General features: G+C 49.6%; 1 protein-coding gene across 4 annotated transcripts in view; it reads left to right on the top strand.

The window, feature by feature from the left end:
* The first annotated feature begins 10438 nt into the window (after window positions 1-10438).
* Window positions 10439-20800, top strand: part of ZNF777 (zinc finger protein 777) — a 28204-nt gene continuing 17842 nt past the window's right edge. The window contains exons 1-4 of one of the 4 annotated variants that reach the window (XM_042926986.1): window positions 10439-10529; window positions 15288-16139; window positions 17385-17511; window positions 19696-19809. In XM_042926986.1, coding sequence (XP_042782920.1) covers window positions 15303-16139; window positions 17385-17511; window positions 19696-19809 — 1078 coding nt within the window. In that variant the 5' untranslated portion in view covers window positions 10439-10529; window positions 15288-15302. Of the gene's footprint in view, window positions 10530-11153; window positions 11300-11447; window positions 11688-12111; window positions 12136-15287; window positions 16140-17384; window positions 17512-19695; window positions 19810-20800 lie in introns of those variants that run through there. The other 3 variants (XM_042926983.1, XM_042926985.1, XM_042926984.1) reach the window with 3 other exon arrangements.

The following is a 20800-nucleotide window of genomic DNA, read 5'->3' as shown; positions in this document are numbered from 1 at the left end:
CCCTTCCTTCATCTTCAGTGGGGGTCACTCCAACCTCTGCTTCTATCATCCCGTCTTTTTCTGGCTTTGACTCTCTTGCCTCCTTCTCAGAATCTTTTCTCTCTCTCTCTCTCTCTTTTTTTTTTTTTTAAGTTTATCCATTTATTTTGAGAGAGAGAAAGAGCACAGGCCGGGGAGGAGCAGAGAGAGAGAATCCCAAGCAGGCTCTGTGCTGTCAGCGCAGAGCCCCACGCAGGGCTCGAACCCACAAACCAAATCGTGAGATGGCGACCTGAGGTGAAACCAAGAGTCTGACACGCTACTGACGGAGCCACCCAGGCGCCCGCCCCTCCCTCTCAGAATCTTGCAATTCCATCAGGCCCACCCAGCTAATCCAGAATAATCCCTTCGTCTGAAGATCCTGATTTAATCATGCCTGCAAAAGTCCCTTCTGCCACGTAAGGTAACATATCCACAGGTTCTAGGGATTAGGATGTGAACATCTTGGCGAGGGGAGCATTTTTGGCTTTACGACACTTGCCAAATCCCAGGGCAGTTCTCATCTCCTACCTGAGGTCAGGCCACATCCTCCACGGATGCTCCCGTGTTCTGGCACCGAAATAACGTGCTTCAGTGACATTTGAGGCACGTCGTGCCCAGCCACCCCTTCATCTCAGCCACCCACTGTTGCCCACAGAAGGGTACCCGTCTGCTGCCTGCCTCCTCCCGGCATCTTTCTTTACCCTCATCTTTCTACAACTTTGTTCTATTCCTGATGTGTCCAAAGATGGCCCCCATCCCTTCCGACTTCCCGTTGTTAAGTAGCAGTGCCACGTCTCTGTCGTGTTCCCGGGCAGACTGAAGTCAAGAAGGGTCAACTGTGCCTTAACCGGTCCAGCAGCATCAAGATCTTTGAAGATCGTGCTGGGCCCTGTAGCTGTTCTTTTATGCCTCCGTTCTTGGGAAGATACCCACGCTCCTCCGAGGTTCCTGTCTCCTTCTCTCTTTCCTTTTCTCTGTCGTTTATCCGACTTCATTCCACACCATTGAAGGCTTGGCAGAGCCCCGGGCTCCCAGGGTGTAACTCCCACCCCATCCCGCCCCGCTCCATCCCTCATTCTGGCCCAGGGTGACCTTTCTAACTAGGAAATCTGAGCATCCTCGCTCCCTGACTTAAAGGCCTCCTATGACTCCCATCACCTACTGCTGAAAATCCACATTGCAGCCCCACATGGCTGACCCTCCCCCCGCCCCCCAGGAGGCGGCTCCTCCCCGTCCTCATCTCCTGTAACTGCTCTTGTGTCATCCTGCAGATGAACTGAACTGCCCGTCTTCCCTGGGCACCACGCTGTCCCCACCGCATGCAATGTCCTCTTCTCCTTGCCCCTGCCCCCCCAACACCTGGTACACTCCTTACCCCTCAGGTCATGGCTCAGCATCACCCAGCTGTCCCCGGTCTCTGCAGGTGGCACCGATGCCTCCCCTGTTTCCCACAGATGCTTGCTCAGTCTCCTTCTTTCCTCTTCTTAGACTGTCCCCTACTTCATACATAATGTGTGGCTGGAAATGTGTATAAGAGTGTATGTATAAAGATAAGGCGGTGCACTCACAAGTCATAAAGAAGGCTTTATTCCCTGACAGCTATAAGGAAAGTTCCTGATCTGACATAATTGTCAAGTTCCTTTTAGCCCCGAGTATTGTACAATTTACACATGATTATTTAAAAACGTTAAAAGCACATGGGGCGCCTGGGTGGCTCAGTCAGTTAAGCGTCCGACTTCGGCTCAGGTCGTGATCTTGCGGTTTGTGAGTTCGAGCCCCGCGTCGGGCTCTGTGCTGACAGCTCAGAGCCCAGATCCTGCTTCCGATTCTGGGTCTCCCTCTCTCTCTGCCCCTCCCCTGTTCACTCTCTGTCTCTCAATAATAAATAAACGTTAAAAGCATTTTTTAAAAAAGAAAACGTTAAAAACACAATTTGGACACTAAATATATACACTGAAATAATTGGGCAAAAATTATTTTAACAATTGGGCAAAAAAGTAACAAATGCAAATATTTGGGGTTGTGTTACCTGGTATAAGGGGGCACCTGGGTGGCTCAGTTGGTTAAGCGTCCCAACTCTTGATTGCAGCTCAGGTCATGATCTCACGGTTCGTGAGTTCGAGCCCCATGTTGGGCTCTGCACTGACAGCACGGAGCCTGCTTGGGTTTCTCTCTCTCTCTGCCCCTCCCCTGCTCGTGCTCGCTCTCTTGCAAAATAAATAAACATTTTTTTAAAAACCTGATATAAACATCTGGAAACTCCAGATGGGATATAATAAACATAATTTTAAATACAGAGCCTTGAAAGGAATAAAGGGAAATCCTAGTGTACCAGAAATGAAGACAAAACAACCCCGGCATTGTAAGCATGTGAATAGATGCTGCACCGAACAGGTGGGGGCAAGAAGGGTGTACGGGCCTTGGGCCCAGGAAGGTCACGGTTGGAACCGACACCTCCTCCAGAGAAAGTGCCTTAAAGGCCCCATCTTCAGAAAAAACATGGTTCAGAAAAAATGCAACCCAGCGCTAAAAGATGATATGTTAGGTGGGTCCTCGGGAAGTAGATGTTGAGACACAGTTTGAAGTGCAGGAGGTTTACTGGGGAATAGTGCCTATAAAAGGTAAAGGCAGGAGGGAGCAGGATTTTGCAGGCAAAGTCTCAGACCAGGACACAGACCCAACATCCATGAAAGGAAAGAGACGGGCAAGCAGGTTTGAGCAGCAGGAGCAGAACATACTGTGGTTCTGACAGAGTTTCAGCCAAGCAGTCAAAGGCTTCTAGAGCAGATAGTTCCTGTTAGAGGAGGCCTGCGTTGAGCAGAAATGCCCAGGCCCTAAGACCCCCACCTGCTCACTCATTGGCTGGGGCTGCCCAAGGACGGTGTGGCCCTAGCTTGAAAGCCTGAAGGTGCTAATAACTGGAGGTGACAGCTAACTGCACTTCTTGTAGCCGATGGTAAATTCTTAAAGATCCGAGTGGCATAATTCCACGGCTGCCGCAGTGACAAAAAACTTAGGCTGGGCTCTGGAAGATGGTAGTGGATGGGGTGATATCTTCCTTGAGAATCCAAAACGACAGCCAGTACCTCATGGAGGTTGGGATTCAATTTTACATTACCCATACAGCTGATCAATTGACATAAACGCCGGACCTAGGCCAATGATAGCGCTTGACAGTTTTGGCTGAAGGAAACCCCAAAAGAGGAGGAACTAGCTCACAATCCAGACCACAAGCCTGGCTCAATATAAGCTCACAATCGAAAATTGCAAACCCAGAAGGAAGAAGTCCACCATTAGTGAGACTGTAACAAGCAGCAGGATCAAAGTCCAAGAGCTTGAATTCATGTAAAGATCATCCAAAATAGAATGTCATAGCAATAGTTTTATAAGGCATAAAACTAACAGAGGGCAGAAAGTGGAAGAAGCAGCCTGGGGAAAGCATGATAAATGGGGGGGAAAAGAACCATAAGAAAAATCAAGATACTATTAAAAAGAAAGTGACATTTGAAAAACAACAAAATGTCTGGAAGTAAAATAGCCACTGAGATTTTAAAAACTCAGTGGACAGGTTAAACAGCAGATCTAGATACAGCTGGAAAGAATTAGTGAAATGAAATATAGATGAGAAAAATACTCAGAATGAAGGACAGAGAGAGAAAATGATGCACGGAAATAATATGTTTAAGAGCATAGACTAGAAACACCTACCATAATCTATCTAATCAGATATTCTCATCTACAAAGAGATAATTAAGAAATTAGGAGGAAGGACTCCTGGGTGGCTCAGTCGGTTGAGTGTTGGACTCTTGGTTTCAACTCAGGTCATGATCCCAAGGTCATGGGATTGAGCCCAGCATCAGGCTCTGCACTGAGTATGGAGCCTGCTTGGGATCGTCTCTCTCTCCCTCTCTGTCACTCTCTCTCTCCCTCCCTCCCTCCCTCCATCCTCCCCCTCTCCCTCTCTTTCTGTCCCTCTCCCCAACTCTCACTTTCTCATTCTCAAATTAAAAAAAAACACACAAAAATAATGAAATTAATAGGAAATAAATATTTTAAAAGAATGACAATCTTCAAGAATTGATGAAAGACAAATCCTCAAATTCAAGAGGCCCAAAGGTAAATCCACACATAGAAATATTGTGGTGAAACTAGAACCACCAAAACCAAAGGGAAAATCCTAAAAGCAGCCAGAGAAAAAGACAGATTGACATCAAAGGAAAAGGGTGTTCAACTAACCATAGACTCTTCTATGATAAAAATAGAGATCAGAAGACAATGAGTGAACACCTGCAATGTGGTGACAGGAAATAACCGCCAACCTAGATTTTTGTACCCTGCTCAATTATCACACACCAGCAATGCCAAATAAAGACTTTTTCAGAAAATAAAAACCCTCACTTAAAAACTGCTGAAGACTGCTGTCCTTTGGGAAGAAGAAACTCGAACACAGGATGGAGGAGAAGGACATAAAGGGAATAATGAGAAAAAAAACCTAGTAAATATGGGTAAATAGTAACATGTGGACTTTATAAAACAATAATAAAGATAAATTTGGGAGATACAAAACAAAGTGGGATTAAAATACTAGACAGCGTGTAGAAGGGTGGAGTATGACGTCAGTGAAAGCATCCTGTGGTCCTTGTGATTTCAAGAGAAGGGCAATTACATTTAGACTTTGTAAGTCAATCATACACATTTAAATGTTCATCATAGCCCCTAAAAGAATAGAAGTAGAGTGGATCCTAGCAGAGGGAGGAAGAGTGTATTAGGAAAACTCGATTCATCTATTAGAAGGTAGGAAAAGGGGGAAAGAAGCAAAGCTATGGTAAACCAAGATCACAAAATAAGATGCTAGAAAAAAACCAAATATATCTATATTCACTGTGAATAGAAAACAAGCTCTTCAGTCTAAAGACACATTGTCAGATTGTACAACTATACAGAAATCCAGCTCTATGCTTTGAAGTTTTAGTGGGCAACATTCCTTGGGGCATGCACTTTCCTTCCTCCAACTATGGCCCCATAGTGGTGTTATGTCAGCCCTTCTCTTCCTGGCTGTTCGGTACCATAATGACCTCTGCCAAAATTCCAAAATGTTTCATCACTTTCCATCATCAGAAAAGTCTCATTCCAGCCTCAGTCTGAACCATATTTGAACTTGAGTGGCAAACGTGGTCTGAGTGTCCCCTCCACTCTGGTTTGGGCTGGATCTGTCTGGGGCACCGGGAGTTTGCGTGGAGAGAGCACAGAGTCTCTTCCTCAAATCCTTCCTCCTTTCTCTCTCCGATCCTCCCAGACTCCAGCTCAGGCCTTCGCAAAGCCTCACTTTGGCCAAAGCATGGAGTGAAAGATGTGGAGGAGGATGTGCTCATGTGAGTTGCCTTAGAAACTTCGTTCAGCTTGTTTTAACCTGGGACTGTAGGGCTTTACTGGTACGGTGGTTTCCAGGCGGGTGGGATGTGAGGTTGTCTTGGGGTGGTACTCAGCTTTACCCTGACTTCCTCTGACATGGAGAAGAATTCCTTGAGGGGTGGCAAGAAATATCTGCCCCTCTTTCCAGGCGTAACCACCCATTATGTGGCCTGTGGAAATGTGGGTGCATCACAGGTCCCCCCCCCCAAAATGCTGTGCTCCTTTACAAGAAGGCCAGGAAGCAGCTTGGGTCTTAGATCGCACCCTTGGGGTGCGAAGGGAACTGGAACAAGGTGGGAGTAGCCCCACCTTTCCCTTGTGATGTCTTTAAGCCTCCAGAAATCTCTGCATTAAAAGCCATCTGCTGCCATGTTCCCTGTGCTCACAGACTTCAGGGGACACGTATCGTGTACACTCCTCTTCTTCCCTGTGGTGGAAGAGGGAGGCTGGAAAGGGCAGCGAGCACAGTGCTGGGCTCCACAGAGACACTTTGAGCTCTCTCACAGGGAGGGGGAAGGATGGCCGAGAACTCCCTTCTCTCTAGGCCTCTTTTCATGTGTGTGTGGTGGGGGGTAGGCTCTGAGCTGGGGGTTCCCAGCAAGGCTCCGTAGGTGAGTGATTGTCCCACTGGCCACACAAAAGTAAATGGTGGGGTAGCTTATGCCTTTTGTCCTTGGCTCTGGGCCTTCGCCTCGATCCCCAGACAAGGACAAAATGACACTCGACATCTTGTCACATGATGTTTACAAAAGACGTACCTAAAAGTTAACAGCACAACACAGCGCAAAGTAAAGAATTGGGGGCAGAAAATATATACTGGCAAACACTCACTGAAAGAAAATGGACCAGGAATACCTTTAGACGAAACAGATTTTAATGCCAAAAGCATTTCTAGGTAAAAAGGGTCACACATTATGAACAAAATAAAGTACAATGTACTTAATGGCATGGACTCAAAAATATAAAGCAAAAAGTGGCAGAATTCTGAGGACAAATTTGAAAAGAATCACAATGGGAGATTTCTATATAGCTCTCCATATTTGGTAAAACAAACAAAAATTAGTGAGAATATAGAATAGTTGAAAAGCATATTTAACTAATTCTATCAAACAATTAGAGGTTTTATGTTCTTTTCAAGAACATGAAGTATTTACAAAAACTGGCTACAAAACAAATTGCAACAAATTCCAAATAACCAATTTTATTCAGACTCCTTTTTATAATCACAGTGTAATAAATTGGAAATAATAAAATGACATACAAAACATTTGTAAAAGAACTAAGAAAAAAAATAGCTTTGCTCACATTTTACGATCTTTAAATTTTTTTTTAATGTTTATCTATTTTTGAGAGTGGGGAGGGGCAGAGAGAGGGGGAGACACGGAATCCGAGGCAGGCTCCAGGCTCTCAGCTGTCAGCACAGAGCCCCACGTGGGGCTTGAACTTACAGTGAGATCATGACCTGAGCTGAAGTAGGGCACTTAACCAACTGAGCCACCCAAGCACCCCTTTAAGATTTTTTTTTTAATTTTTTAAATGTTTATTTATTTTTGGGAGAGAGAGAGAGACAGAGCACGACTGGGGGAGGGGTAGAGAGAGAGGGACAGACAGAATCAGAAGCAGGATCCAAGCTGTCAGCACAGAGCCCGACACGGGGCTCGAACTCACAAACAGTGAGATCATGACCTGAGCCGAAGTCGGGCGCTTAACCGACTGAGCCACCCAGGCACCCCTTAAGAGTTTATTTTTAATGACATGGGGCTCAAACTCACAACCGCGAGATCAAGAGTTGCACACTCTACTGACTGAGCCAGCCAGATGCCCCGTCTCACATTTTAATACTGTTTTACATGTTTGTTTTTTCGAACAATTCCTATTGTAAAAAGTTTATAACAAAAAATCGCAGCTGATTACAGAATATTTATTTAATATTAATGTATCAAATATACAACTAGTAATCTTGAGGAGGAAAATATACCAAGACTGGGTACAGTTGTAAAAGTAGATTCATATAAAACATGTCAAATGGAAAGTATATTTTTATTTTTCCACTTTTCATATACACTGGAAGACAAAGAAAAATCCAATCAGTTAACTATTTGGGTGGCTGAAGTCTTTCATTTTATTTTGGTAACAAGAAAATCCAAAGTTAATGCTTTATATCTCATCTTTCAGTCATCTGAAAAAGAAAGATAATACATTCATTAATCTAGGTGTTTCTTAGTGGGATATTAGCTGATTAGTTGACCTCTTGGCCCCATCAAAATTCTAGCTGGCTTAGTTGCAGAAATTCACAAGCTGATCTTAAAATTCAAATGGAGGGGTGCCTGGGTGGCTCCGTCGGTTGAGGGTCCGACTTCCGCTCAGGTCATGATCTCTCAGTTTGTGAGTTCAAGCCCCGCGTCGGGCTCTGTGCTGACAGCTCGGAGCCTGGAGCCTGCTTCGGATTCAGTGTCTCCTTCTCTCTCTGCCCCTCCCCCACTTGTGCAATGTCTTTCTCTACCTATCAAAAATAAATAAAATATAAAATAAATAAATAAATAAATAAAATTCAAATGGAAGTTCAAGGCATCCCAAATGGCCCAAAACAATCTTGAAAAAGAAGAGCAAAGTGAGAGGGACTCATACTTCCTGATTATAACACGTGGAAACATAAAAAGTATGCTAACAATAGCACAAAGGATGCACAGGTAACCTGTTGTAAGATTAACGAACCATAATAAAGGGGTATAACTCATGTGAAGTGAGTTGTTAAAAATTAAAAGTGTATATTTTATTTTTTTATTTTGAGAGAGAGAGCGCGCGCATGAGCAAACGGGGGAGGGGCAGAGAGAGAGGGAGAGAGAGAATCCCAAGCAGATTTTGCCCTGTCAGTGCGAACCCGGACTTGGGGCTTGATCTCTCAAACCGTGAGATCATGACCTGAGCCAAAATCAAGGGCTGGCCGCTTAACCAACTGAGACACCCAGGCGCCCCAATGCTGTAGATTTTAAAACTTAGGGCAACCTTTAAAAATGAGGTATAAATAACAAGTGTACAGTGAAAAATAGAATTACTTAAAAAATACTCTATCCAAAAGCAGGCAAAGAAAGAAAGAAAGAAAGAAAGAAAGAAAGAAAAAAGAAAGAAAGAAAGAAAGAAAGAAAGAAAGAAAGAAAGAGGGAGAGAAAGTATTGAAAACCTGGAACACAAAGAAAACAACTAGCAAGGTGGTAGATTAAAATGCAGTCCTATCCGTCCGACTCTTGATCTCAGCTCAGGTCCCGATCTCACTGTTCGTGAGTCCAGCATCGGGCTCAATATTGACAGTGCAGGGCCTGCTTGGATTCCCTTTCTCTCTCCCTCTCTCTCTGCCCCTCCCCTGGTCAGTCTCTCCCTCAAAATAAATAAATAAACTTAAAAAAAAAAACAAAAAACCTCAAACCCAGACATTTAAAAAAAACCAAAAACTGTAAAAAATTGCAATCCTATCAGTAAGCACATTAAGTTCTGGTGACAAAGTTTATAGCCACAATATGTGTTCTAAAAACACCTATAAACCAGTAAGAAAAAGACTTCGCAACAGAAACACTGGCAAAGGATAGGAAGAGGAAATTTGAAGTGCAAGAAACCAAATGTCTAGATGTTCAACCCTCTTAATAACCAGGGAAATGCAAACATCAATACAAGGTAAAATAATGACTACTAGTTTCAAACTCATCCTGCTGACGAAGTTCAAGGTCCATTATCAGTAAGTGTCGGCAAGGCTCTGAAAACAGGACCCCGTGCACTGCTGGTGGCAGTGTCGCTGGGCACCATCTCACTGGGAGCAATGTGGTGAACTTAGGGAAGAGGAAGGGCTCCTGTCACCCACTCTTCAGTGTCCCGGGGTCTCTCCGAGAGAAACTCCGACGGACACAGCAAGAGGTGAGAGCAGATGTTCCCAGCAGCAAGTTTGTTTTCATTGCTCGCGGGGGGAGGGAAAGTATACTGGAGTGTATTTATTCAATGAAATACTATATAGTGGTTAAAAGGAATGGACCAGATATTCTCGTTTCAACACAACTATATCTCAAAAACAATGATGCACTAAAAAAAAAAAAAAGCAAGTTGCAACCTGATATGGACTGAATTACATTCACATACACATTTAAAATACCAAAAAGCAGGGGTATGCGCTGTTTGCTGATGCATGGTAGGAAATGCATCAAGACATGTAGGTGGGAGGTCCAACCTCTGGGAAGGGAAGGAAATGGATTCCGACAGAGGCACTGGCCTCGTCCACATCCATAACTTTCCATTTTTACAGAGACATAGGAGCGGACAGCGCACTGAGTCCTGATCCTGTCGCCTTCCAAGGCAGCTCCACCCCTTGGCCTCCCAGGGATCCCATTAGGTGAACAAAGATATTCTACTTTTCTTCCCCGCTTAAGTTCCAGTTGGGTTTTCGTCACTTGTAACCAGGAGGCCTATACTTTCTTGCTTTCTCCCCACCCCCCCCACCCCCAGTTCTTGCCACCTGGTAGGTATTCCATAAATATGCGTATAAGTGAACCTGTCCAGCAAAGGGAGCCGCCAACTCGCAGCTCTACCATTTCTTTTGGGGGAGCCCTGAAGGTTAAGAAAGAGCATTCCGACAAGGGGCTGGCACAGCAACTTAGGGTAAACAAGTCCCTTCCCGCTCGGCCTCAGTTTCCTCCCAAACGACGGGTCCGGCCCCTTCCAGCCCCAGCACTCTATGATTCTCGGAATTGTGTCCTTTCATGTCGAAAACAACACTCGGGCATTTCACAAAAGCACCCAGCCCCCTTGTTACCCTTGGAACCACGCAGCCCGCTTCCCTGGAACCCGGGCTGCACAGAGCCGGTCACATGAACTCGGGCTTTCTTTGCCGTGCCGGGTTTCTTAGATCCCTTTGTGAGCGCAGGTTTTGAAAGGGAACGACCCGGGTTCTGGGTTTGAGAGGAGCAGGGGGATCCGGCGGGAGGAAGGCTGTCGGAGCCAATCAAGCCGCCTCCAGACCCCAGCACGTCGCCTTGGCTGCGCGCGGCTGTTTGTGCTCGGCTCTCCCGCCTCCGGGTCTCGCCCCAGGCTGCCCGGGGAGGCGAGGACCCCAGGTGAGAGGCCAGGGAGGGGGGGACCCCGGGGGGGAGGCCGAGCGGTTCGGCCCGGGCTCCACGACGGGCTGGCCCGGGGCTCAGGGCGTGTCCGTCGCCGCCTGGCTGCTCGCTCGACACTGTTCGCTCCTACCGGCTGTAGATGGAGCTGTCTGGGTTCCTGCAGCCTCCGACGAGCCTCGGAGTGTTTCTCTTTAAACGGCCTGAGAGGGACATGCCTCCCAGGATGCAGTTTGTATCAACATGGCAGCTGCTGTGCAGCTCCCCTGCTGAAGAGGCGCCGGGACGGCAGCGCAGCTCGCAGCCGGGGCCGGGGCCGGAGCCGGGGTCGCAGCCGCGGCCGCAGAGGGGCCGCGCGCGGGCCGGGGGCCGGTGCTGAGGGCCGGGGCCCAGCTCGCGGCCGGGGCGCAGCCCGCCCGGCCGCCCGCACCGCCGCGCGCCCCGCTCCGACGCCGCCGCCCGGCTCGGCCGCTCCGTCCCCGCCCGCCCTGAGCAGGCCGGGCCCGACGGCCGCGCGAGCCCGGGCGGGGAAGGCAGGGCCGGGCGGGCGCCGCCTGCGGAGAGGCCGGGAGGGGGGGCGGCCTGCGTGGGGCCGCGCGGCGGCGGCGGCGGCGGCGGCGGCGACTCCGGCCCGGGCCGGACAGCGCAGGGCCATGGCCGAGGCGGCCCCGGCTCCGGTGAGGGCGGCCCGCGCGCGCACGGACGCGCGGACTCGGGGCCCGGGGGACGGCCTGCGCGTCCCCGGCTCGGCGGCCCGGCCTGGGGTCTCGGTAAGGGACACAAACGCCGCGACGTGGGGGGCGGGGGGTGGGGGGGCCGGAGGGCTCGCGCGCCCCTTAACGGGAGTGGGGGTGGGGGGGGGAGGGCTGCGGGATGGCAGCGGGGCCGAGGAGCCGGCCGCCGTCCGGGCGAGGCTGCAGGGACGCCGGGGCCTGGCCCGCTCGCGGGCCCGGAGGTGGGCGCCCCGGGCGGCGCGCCTCGCTCCCTGCGGAGCCGGCGCTGCGTCCGTCGGGGTTGCCGCCGCACGTTTTCCGCAGAGCTCGCCCCCGCCGAGCCTCCCGCGGCCGGAGCGCGGCGCTGACGCGGCTCTCCCCATTTCGCAGAGCGGAGACACTGAGGCACAGACACCTGGCGGCGACCCGGCCGGCCTGCCCCAAGGTCACGTAGCGAGTCATCCGTGGCCCGCTGCCCGCGTCCCCAGAAATGCCAGCCTCCCGGGCGGCGGGCCTGGACGGGGAGGGGGGCGGCTCTGGCGGCGGCCTGCCCTGGATTAGGGGCCTGGCCCGGCTCGCGGTGGACGCGGCCCGTCGGGGGGGAGGTGACGGCAGGGTGAGAGGCCGGGCAGCGCCCGGCCGAGCGGTTGCGTGGTGGGGAGCAGGTGGCCCTCGGGCTCCGGCGCCTGGGCCTCCAGCCCCTGCCTCCGGAGGGCCCCCTGCCAAATTCTGGGTGTCCAGACGGATGGGGTCGGGGGAGCGAGCTCCTAGGGGTTTGGTGGCTGATGTTCCTCTTTAATGGGCCATTCTCAAAAATCGGTCCCCAAATCTCCCCGCAGACCTGCTCTTTGAGATGCGGTGGCTGTGCCTGGGAGCAGGATTGCTGCATGAGGGTCAGTGCCTCTGAGCCTCAGTTTACTGGTGTGTACAGGAAGGGGTCGGGATAAACGCTTCCTAAAGAGCCTCCCGGTTCAATACAACTCATCATCATCTCTTGGAAAAACAAAATACAGTGGAGATTTCAAAATGCCCACCTCTGGGTTGAGGTCTCCAGGGCCCTTGAATGGTATATAATTCTGAGTGAACCACACCGGGTCATACAAGAAACTGGCACAGCTTTCTTTTTCTCTTTTCTTTTCTTTTCTTTTCTTTTTTCTTTTCTTTATAAATTGATAGGAATGGTTCTGTATTATTCTGCTAAGATAAATGAAGCCTGGAGACCCCCATCCACTCGGGATACAGGAGGCAGGGAGAGTCGGTTAAATCCTGTGATAAAGGTCCAGAATCCTCTCTGCCCCCCCCCACCCCCCATGGTTTGAGAATGCAAGCTTGTTCATCTTAGATATTATATTTACAGCTCCATCCCTCTCCTTGGCCATTTCTTTATGCTTAGGGTAAAATCAAGCCACAGGTTTATTGGTACTGACGACATTATAGCAAGGGGCTTTAATTTGGGGGTAGAGGAGGGGGTGTGCTCCTGTGGCCCCCTCATCCCTCAGCAGTCCTCCAAATCTGGAAATGGGAAGAGCCAGGCTAATAATAGAGAGCAAAGAAATGGTAGTTTCCTTGAGCTCTGGTGAGACTGGTTGGGAAAGATATCTTAGCCTGCTGGCTCTCTGTACTGTACTGGATGGGGCTTTTTGTCATGGTTTTAGTTAAACCCCTGTATCACTCAGGGATACTAACTTGGCCCCTGGGGATTTTCCCTTCTTCCTAGTAGTTGTAGACAAATACCCTAATCCCCCTCCCAGCACAGGGCCCTGATGGGCTTATTGTGTTGCATTATGCTAGTCACTTGCCCTGTGTCTGAGGCTCCCGTCCCACAGGCCTGGCCTCTGTCTGCCTTCACCGGTGAGGAGCTGAGAGGTGGCTTACTTGTTGGTGAATCTTCAGGTCTAGGGGTCTGCAAAGCCCTTGAAAGCGTTTGCGGACTTTTGTGTGGGGGCCGGTGTGTGTTTTTTCGGGGGGGGGGGTGGAGCATCCATAACTTTCATTAGGGTTTCAAAGGCGTCCCTGACCCCTGGCTTTCAGCGGCTCTGTCTTTATGGGCAGGGCCTTCCCTAACATAGAACCTACCCTCAGGTCTTTGGGAAGTCTCCATGCCTCTGGATGTTAGAGGTGGAGAGGATTCAGAACACTTACCGACCAGCTGCCCGGAGGCCCAGGTTCTGCGGCCAGCCCGCTGTGTGACCTTGGCCGAGTGAGTTGGCCTCTCCACACCTCAGCGTCTTCATATGCTAAATGTGGGGAATGGTTCTCAGAGTCCCTATTTCATAGGGTTTCCTGGGGATTAAATGAGATAACCCTTTAACATGCTTAACACCGTTCATGGCACACAGCAAGTGCTGAGTAATTGTTAGCTGTTACCTGACTAATAGGCTCTCACATCTGGCTAGCTGCAGAGCTCTCGGATCGTACTTACCTCGGAAAACATTCTGCCTGAACAGGCCTTACGTTTTCAGTTCTTGGCTTGAGAGTGTGGTGCTGTCTCAGCTAAGGCTCTCGTGAGTGAATGAATGAGCAAATAAAGGAAAGAGAGCGGGAGGAAACGTAAATAGGTTTAGGCTCTGACAGGTGACCGAAGGAGTGTCATTTTTGTTTTTGTTGTGACCCCATCACGTATACCCAATAAATGTCCAGCAGACATTTATTGAGCACGTACTACATGTCAGACTGGACACCAGGGATATACTCCTTTTCAAACAAAGAGAAGGGGCGTTTCAGTTGTATTAAAGATCGCTTGTGTGTGGCACAGTGACAGGCCATTCAGCAGATTCTCTGAAGGAAGATTATGAGGAAATGGACAAACATGTTATGGAAGGAATTCTGTTCAGCTCCAATAAAGCTATTGATTGTCTGGATAAGTAAATACAGAGCTAGTCATTCAGAAGACCTTGGCTTCACCTCCCCGGTGACACAAGAATTCTCTCAATGTGAATGTAGCAAGGTGGGTAACAGGAAGAGAGGAATAAAGAAAGTCTCAAAGGAATCGATCTTTCTTTTGGTTCTAGTCCCCACCAGCCTTGAGGCGAGTCACAGAACTGAATGACTTCGGCTCTGTTTCCAGTCTGTCCAGGCCTTCGCTCCCCAGTTCCCATCTCACAAACCACAGGGAGGAACCCAGACCAGCAGGAGTGCACCTGCCTCAGTGGACCATCTGTCCCGGGGACTTTGCCTCCCGTACAAGTGGCTGAATTGCCATATCCCTGGCCTGGCTGAGGGTCTCTCTTCTCTCTTTGCTTATAGCCTGGACTGCCCAGAAGCCCACTCAGCCTCTCCAGGAGGGGCTGGGTCCATATAACATGTCTCAAAGTCAAACCTATACCATATAAATCCTTTGAAAAATGCTATTGCTAAGTCAGTAAGCTTTTTTCAAAGAGCCTGGGAAACAAGGTAATTGTGTGTCCTCACTACTAGAGTAAGTGAGGGAAAGAATTAAGAGGGCTGGGACTACCTGACCATTCACGTAAGAAGCATTGGGGCCAGATGGCACGTTCATCTTCCAGGTAAGTCCTCGAACAGCACTGGCCCCACCGCTGTCTCCTCCCACCTTGCTGGGAGTCTTGGGGTAGTAACAGTGCCCGGCACTGATAAAACTCTGCTCTGTCATTTTACCAAGTTTTATTTCATTTAATGTTCAGTGCTCAAACTCAGCGAGGTGGTCTTTGTTTCACGTGTGAGGACACTGCGAACAGGTCGAGTAACCGGGCAGCGGTCCGTGTGGACAGGACCGAAAGCCAAGGCCAGCGTCCGTCTCATACGCTGCTGGTCATGGGTGATCCTGTGAGGCGTCTGTTGTGAAGAAAGAGACGCCTCCATCAAAGCAGAAGGTGGCATGGCCGCCCTTTCTTGGTTGTTAGTTGTGCTTTTGTAACTGATCTCTGAATCAGCGCGAGGTTCTCAAGAAGAGAGTCGTGTCCGTGGAACAGATCTTGATTGCCAATAAACCGGAAACCCTTTTTTATGTGGGTGCCTAACTTTGGCGTTTATTTTGCCAGCTGGAGACTGTGGCCTTCAATCCTGCCCTTTCTTTCCTTGACCACAGGTCCAGCAGCTGGACATGGAGACCCAACGCTCCTCACCTCTGTCCTTCCCCAGTGTTCTGCAAGAAGAGACCCCACGTCAGGCCCCTGCTGGACCCCCCCGAGAAACTCTGTTCCAATCGCGTGTTCTTCCCCCCAAAGAAATTCCTTCTTCGTCTCCCCCCATTCCCCGACAAGCCTCCCTGCCCCAAACTCCCAAGCTAGAGACCTCTGGCCGAATGCCACACGTTCTCCAGAAGGGACCCTCACTCCTGTATCCTGCCGCTTCTGAGCAAGAGACTCGTCTCCAGGGTCGCCCGGCTTCTCAAGAAGAGACCCAGTATCCGCCCCCAGCTGCTGCTGAACACGAAATATCACTTCTGTCCCACTCCACCCCCCACCAAGAAGGCCTCCTCCACTCGCCTGAAGTTCCTGAGAAAGACCCCCTGACCCTGTCCCCCACAGTTCCCGAGACCGACATGGACCCCCTGCTTCAGAGCCCAGTTTCCCAAAAAGACACCCCCTTCCAGATCTCTTCGGCAGCCCAGAAGGACACACCGCTCCCGACAGCGGAGATCACCCGCTTGGCCGTGTGGGCTGCCGTCCAGGCCGTGGAGAGGAAACTGGAGGCCCAGGCCATGCGGCTCCTGACCCTGGAGGGGCGGACGGGGACGGCCGAGAAGAAGCTGGCGGACTGCGAGAAGACGGCCGTGGAGTTTGCGAACCATCTGGAGAGCAAGTGGGTCGTGCTGGGGACCCTGCTGCAGGAGTACGGGCTGCTGCAGAGGCGGCTGGAGAACATGGAGAACCTGCTGAAAAACCGAAATTTCTGGATCCTGCGGCTGCCACCAGGCAGCAACGGAGAAGTTCCCAAGGTAAGAGCTATCCCAACTGGGGCTTCCCAAGGAGCGATCTGAACTGGGACGTGTTCTAGGAATTTCATATAAAAGAAGGGAAAAGAGATGTTTAAGAAGGAAACAAATACTGGGGGCGTCTGGGTGGCTCAGTTGGTTAAGCGCCAGACTTCAGCTTAAGGCATGACCTCACGGTTTGTGGGTTCGAGCCCCGCATCAGGCTCTGTGCTGACAGCTAGAGCCTGGAGCCTGCTTCAGATTCTGTGTCTCCTTCTCTCTCTCTGCCCCTTCTTGGCTCACACTCTCTCTCTCTCTCTCTCTCAAAAAATAAATAAACATTAAAAAAAATTAAAAAAAGGAAACAAATACAATGATACCTAGTTGCCAACATTGCTGCACTAAACCCAAGATGGCCCAAATTCAGATGATTTGTCCCGTTAATAAAACCCTACGTGAATAGAAGAGAATGTCCGACGACATCCTAGTGACCAGGGACCGTCGATTTGGAAGGGTGTTCAATTCACAACAGGTGTGAACCCGTGGTTCACTGTTGAGGTGGACGGAGAACTTGGTGAAATGTTCCAGGGCTCTGTCGGGCCCGACGTTTTTATCAGTTGGCTTATAAATCATGTCGATGCCAGTAAAAAAATGTGATTTCAAGAGGTATCCTAAAAGGCTAGGGAGTGGTTGGGTTTTAATATTATGTCCCAGAAGATCCTGATAGAACTTGAACGTGGACTGGTTTTCTTCCTGTTCTTTTGTGTGTTGTCCCTGTTCACAGCCTTACGTAGGGAAGAGACTTGGACAACATTCTGTAGGCCAGCGCTTCTCAGATGTTCTTGTGTACTTGAATCCCCTGGGGACCTTACTAAACGCAGAATCCGATTTAGTGGGCCTACAGCGGGCCTGAGGGGCTGCATTTCTAGCAGGTTCCCTGGTACCATGGTGCTGGTCTGCAGACCATGCTTTTAGAGCCGCAAGGATTATCCTAGACAGAAAACGGACCAGATAAAATGAGGCCCTTACTCTGTGGGGCCAGGACAGTGGCTAAAGTCAGGCCAGGTTTCTAGAGAGATCTGTGGTGAATACCTACAGCTGTGCCTTTGGGCCTAGCCCACTCCAGTCCTAAGAAGAGGTGTTTGAGCCAGGGCAGTGGGAGGGGAGGTGGAGGGGGGAAAGGTGGAGCCTTTCACCGCCTTGTGATTTGGCAGCTGAGGGCCTGTGACTGCCTTCCGGTCGGTCCAAGCTGAGCTTGTGTGGTTTCAGGTCCCTGTCACCTTCGATGATGTCGCCGTCCATTTCTCAGAGCAGGAGTGGGGGAACCTGTCGGAGTGGCAGAAGGAGCTCTACAAGAACGTGATGAGGGGCAACTATGAGTCTCTGGTTTCTATGGGTAAGGAGAAGGTTCGCTTATGGGGGGCTTCCTCAACACCGGCCTGGGGTTTGGAAACTCCTAGGGTTGGGAGTTCTGTGCTCCAATGCTCCCCATAGTCAAAAACAAGGGGCACTGGGGCAAGGAGGGGGAAGACAGACATCAGGGTCTCACCTTTATATGAGTTTCCCCATGGTGTGTGTGTGTAATGAATTTGTCCAGCAAACTATTATTAAAAAGAGTGCGAGGTGCTTCACTGAGAAGCACATTACTTAATCCCCCGACTCTCCCGTGAGGGAGACAGGACAGGTGTTAGTGCTCCCGTTGGACCATCCAGCTGACTGAACATTGTCCCTGATGGAGGGCATATGTCCCCCGGGTTCTGGTCTCCACTGTGCATAGAGAAGGCTGTGACCCAGGAGTTTAATACTCATGCTAGATCCCTACCAAAAAGTCACAATTTCACTGAGAACTCTAATACCCCAAAGTTTGTGGATTCTTGCTGTTTTCATTTTAATAAGGGTATTTAAGGAGGCAAACCTGGGAAAATATACTTTAGTTTTATAGGTATCCTTTTCTCTGTGATGGGAAACTCTTTGGACACACACAAAAAGTTAGAAAAACATTATATATGCTGTTGCATAGAAACTTTGATTCTTGTCAGAACCGTTAATTTTCTGCACACATACCTCCCCGATAGGACTTTTTTCTTTTTCATTTTTTTCTTTTCTTTTGAAAGTATATACATAATTGTGAAAATTCAGCAATCTAGATTTATATAGTAAGGAGCAATCCCTGCCCTCCCCCCAGTACTTCTCCCCAGAGGAAACCACCACAGACCCTTTGGCAGGTATTAATACACACACACACACACACACACACACACACACACACACACGAGGCAGGTACTCGTGCATATGCAGTCTGTGGTGTGCACGAATGGGATTGTTCACCTATTTTACCGACCAGTAGGCCGTAGACAGCTTTCCATGTCAGCTCAGAAAGACGGGGCAGCATTCCAGGTGAACCTCTGGGCATTTGACCTTTCTGCTGTCGGCGAGCGGCAGGCCGATTGCGTCTTCTCGCTGCCACCAAACGTAATCAACATCTCTGTGTATTTATGTGTGCTTCCGTGAGTATTTCCATGGGACACATTCCAAGGAGGAGGTTTGCCGAGTAAGGAGAGTGCAGGTTTACAATACCATGGCCACCTGCCTCCAGGTGTAAACTCTGTGTTTACACCACAGAGTGTGACAATGTCGTCTCACCGTGCCCTGGCCCGAACCGATGTCCTTCTATTTTAAATACTTGTCTTTTCTGTCAGGTGGAAAATAATTATTTTCTTTATTTACTTCATTATTTACTTTATTTATTTTTTATATTTATATTTATATTTATATATTTATATTTATTATTTATTTACTATATGTATTAAAATATATTATATATATTAAATATAAAAAATATATATATTTATATTTATTATTTATTTACTATATGTATTAAAATATACATATTACTTTATTTACTTCATTATTTAAGTATGTCTGTCTTTGATGACTGGTGAACTGGTGTATCTTTTCCTGCGTGTGCTGGCCACTTGCATTTCCTCTGTGAATTACGTACTTAAATTTCCTTTTTTATTTTTCACTTATTGTAGAGGCTCTTTATATATAATGATGGACGTTAACTATTTAGTATAGAAGCCTCACCTATGACAAATACGTGCACATGTATTTCCTCCAGGTTTATCTCATAACTCTGTCTCCAAAGAGCTTTAAACTTTTTTTAATGTGAGGCACACTATTACTATCTAGTTTGATGGCTTCTAGGTTTCATCAGGATTAGTTTTTCACTCTAGGAGATTTCAAATCTCTTGGGTCTTTGTCATGAAAACCTGAGCAGGCATTGGCGGCAACGGGAGCCACAGACGACAGAGGGCCAGTTTCCACCGGTGGAAGGCGGTGCCTGCTGCGGCTCCCTCGTGGGAGGCCCTGGTTAACGCACACGCGTGCAGGCCCACATGCACATATGCACGCACACGCGTGCAGGCCCACACACACCAGGGCCCCTAAGGAGAAGGGCTGGGAAGTTGGCCCGTTTCTCTTCCGACACGGCCCCTGGTAGGGTGGCTGCTCCTAGGGTCCCGGTCACCCAGGTGACACCTCACCACACAGGATGCCTTCTTTCCTTCCTTCTGCCCAGACTATGCAATTTCCAAACCAGACCTCATGTCGCAGATGGAGCGTGGGGAGAGGCCGACCATGCAGGAACAAGAGGACTCCGAGGAAGGCGAGACGCCCGCGGATCCCAGTGCTGGTGAGTGGCTACTGGGTGGCCTGGAGCTCTGCCTTCTAGATCTTTCAGCACTCAGGGGGCCCAGCATGGAGCGTTGCAATCCACGGTAGACCCCGGAGGGATGTTTCAGCAAGTTGTGTGCGGGAGGGAGGCCTGCAGGTACTGGGGCCTGCTGGAGGCCTCCTCAATCCCCAGTGGCCCAAGTGGCCAACAAATAAAAATGCCACTGGGTTCATCGTCTTAGGGAGTGTTCCGCCCTTGTCTCACTCTTGCAGGAAACAAAACCAGAACCGAAAGAAAAGTGGTCACTTGGCGGGATGCTAGTGATCATGCATTCTGGAGCCCCCCAGAGAAGGGCCACACCCTGGGTCCTACAGCCGGTCAGTGGAAGGATAGGGACAGGCATACTTGACCGGGAATGTTGTGCAACATGCAGGACAATGTCTAGGTGGGACAGTTTGAGGGGCACCCAGGTGGCTCGGTCGGTTGAGTGTCCAGCTTCGGCTCAGGTTACTATCTCGCGGTTTGTGAGTTCGAGCCCCGCATCGGGCTCCGTGCTGACAGCTCAGAGCCTGAAGCCTGCTCGGATTCGGTGTCTCCCTGTCTCTCTTCTGCTCTCTCTCTCTCTCAAAAGTAAATAAAGATTAAAAAAAATTTCTTAGATGGGACGGTTTGATGGAGGCAGCAGAAAGGTGCCAAGCAGGACTGGCCATATTCTCAAGCACAGACTCCAGTGTCAGGTGCCTGCCCTAGAATCCCAGCTTCTCTGCTCACTCGTGGTTTGATGTTAGTTACTCAGCCTTTTTGGAAACTTGTTTTCGCCATCTACAAAATAGGACTGGGAATAATACCTAGGGCCTGATGGGGTGACTGGCGTGTACCAGTGGCCCGGTAAACACCAGCTGTTCTCATTCTGCGTGGGGTCTTGTCCCTCCCCAGCCGCCCTATCCGTGGCCCACATGCTTGCCCTGCGGGTTCTTTCGTGGTGCACAGTCTGTTTTTGGAGTTCCTG

Source organism: Panthera leo, chromosome A2 (assembly GCF_018350215.1).
Source record: "Panthera leo isolate Ple1 chromosome A2, P.leo_Ple1_pat1.1, whole genome shotgun sequence".
Lineage (NCBI taxonomy): Eukaryota > Metazoa > Chordata > Mammalia > Carnivora > Felidae > Panthera > Panthera leo.
Note: the sequence above shows the minus strand (reverse complement) of the source record. Positions and strands in the feature narration are given on the sequence as shown.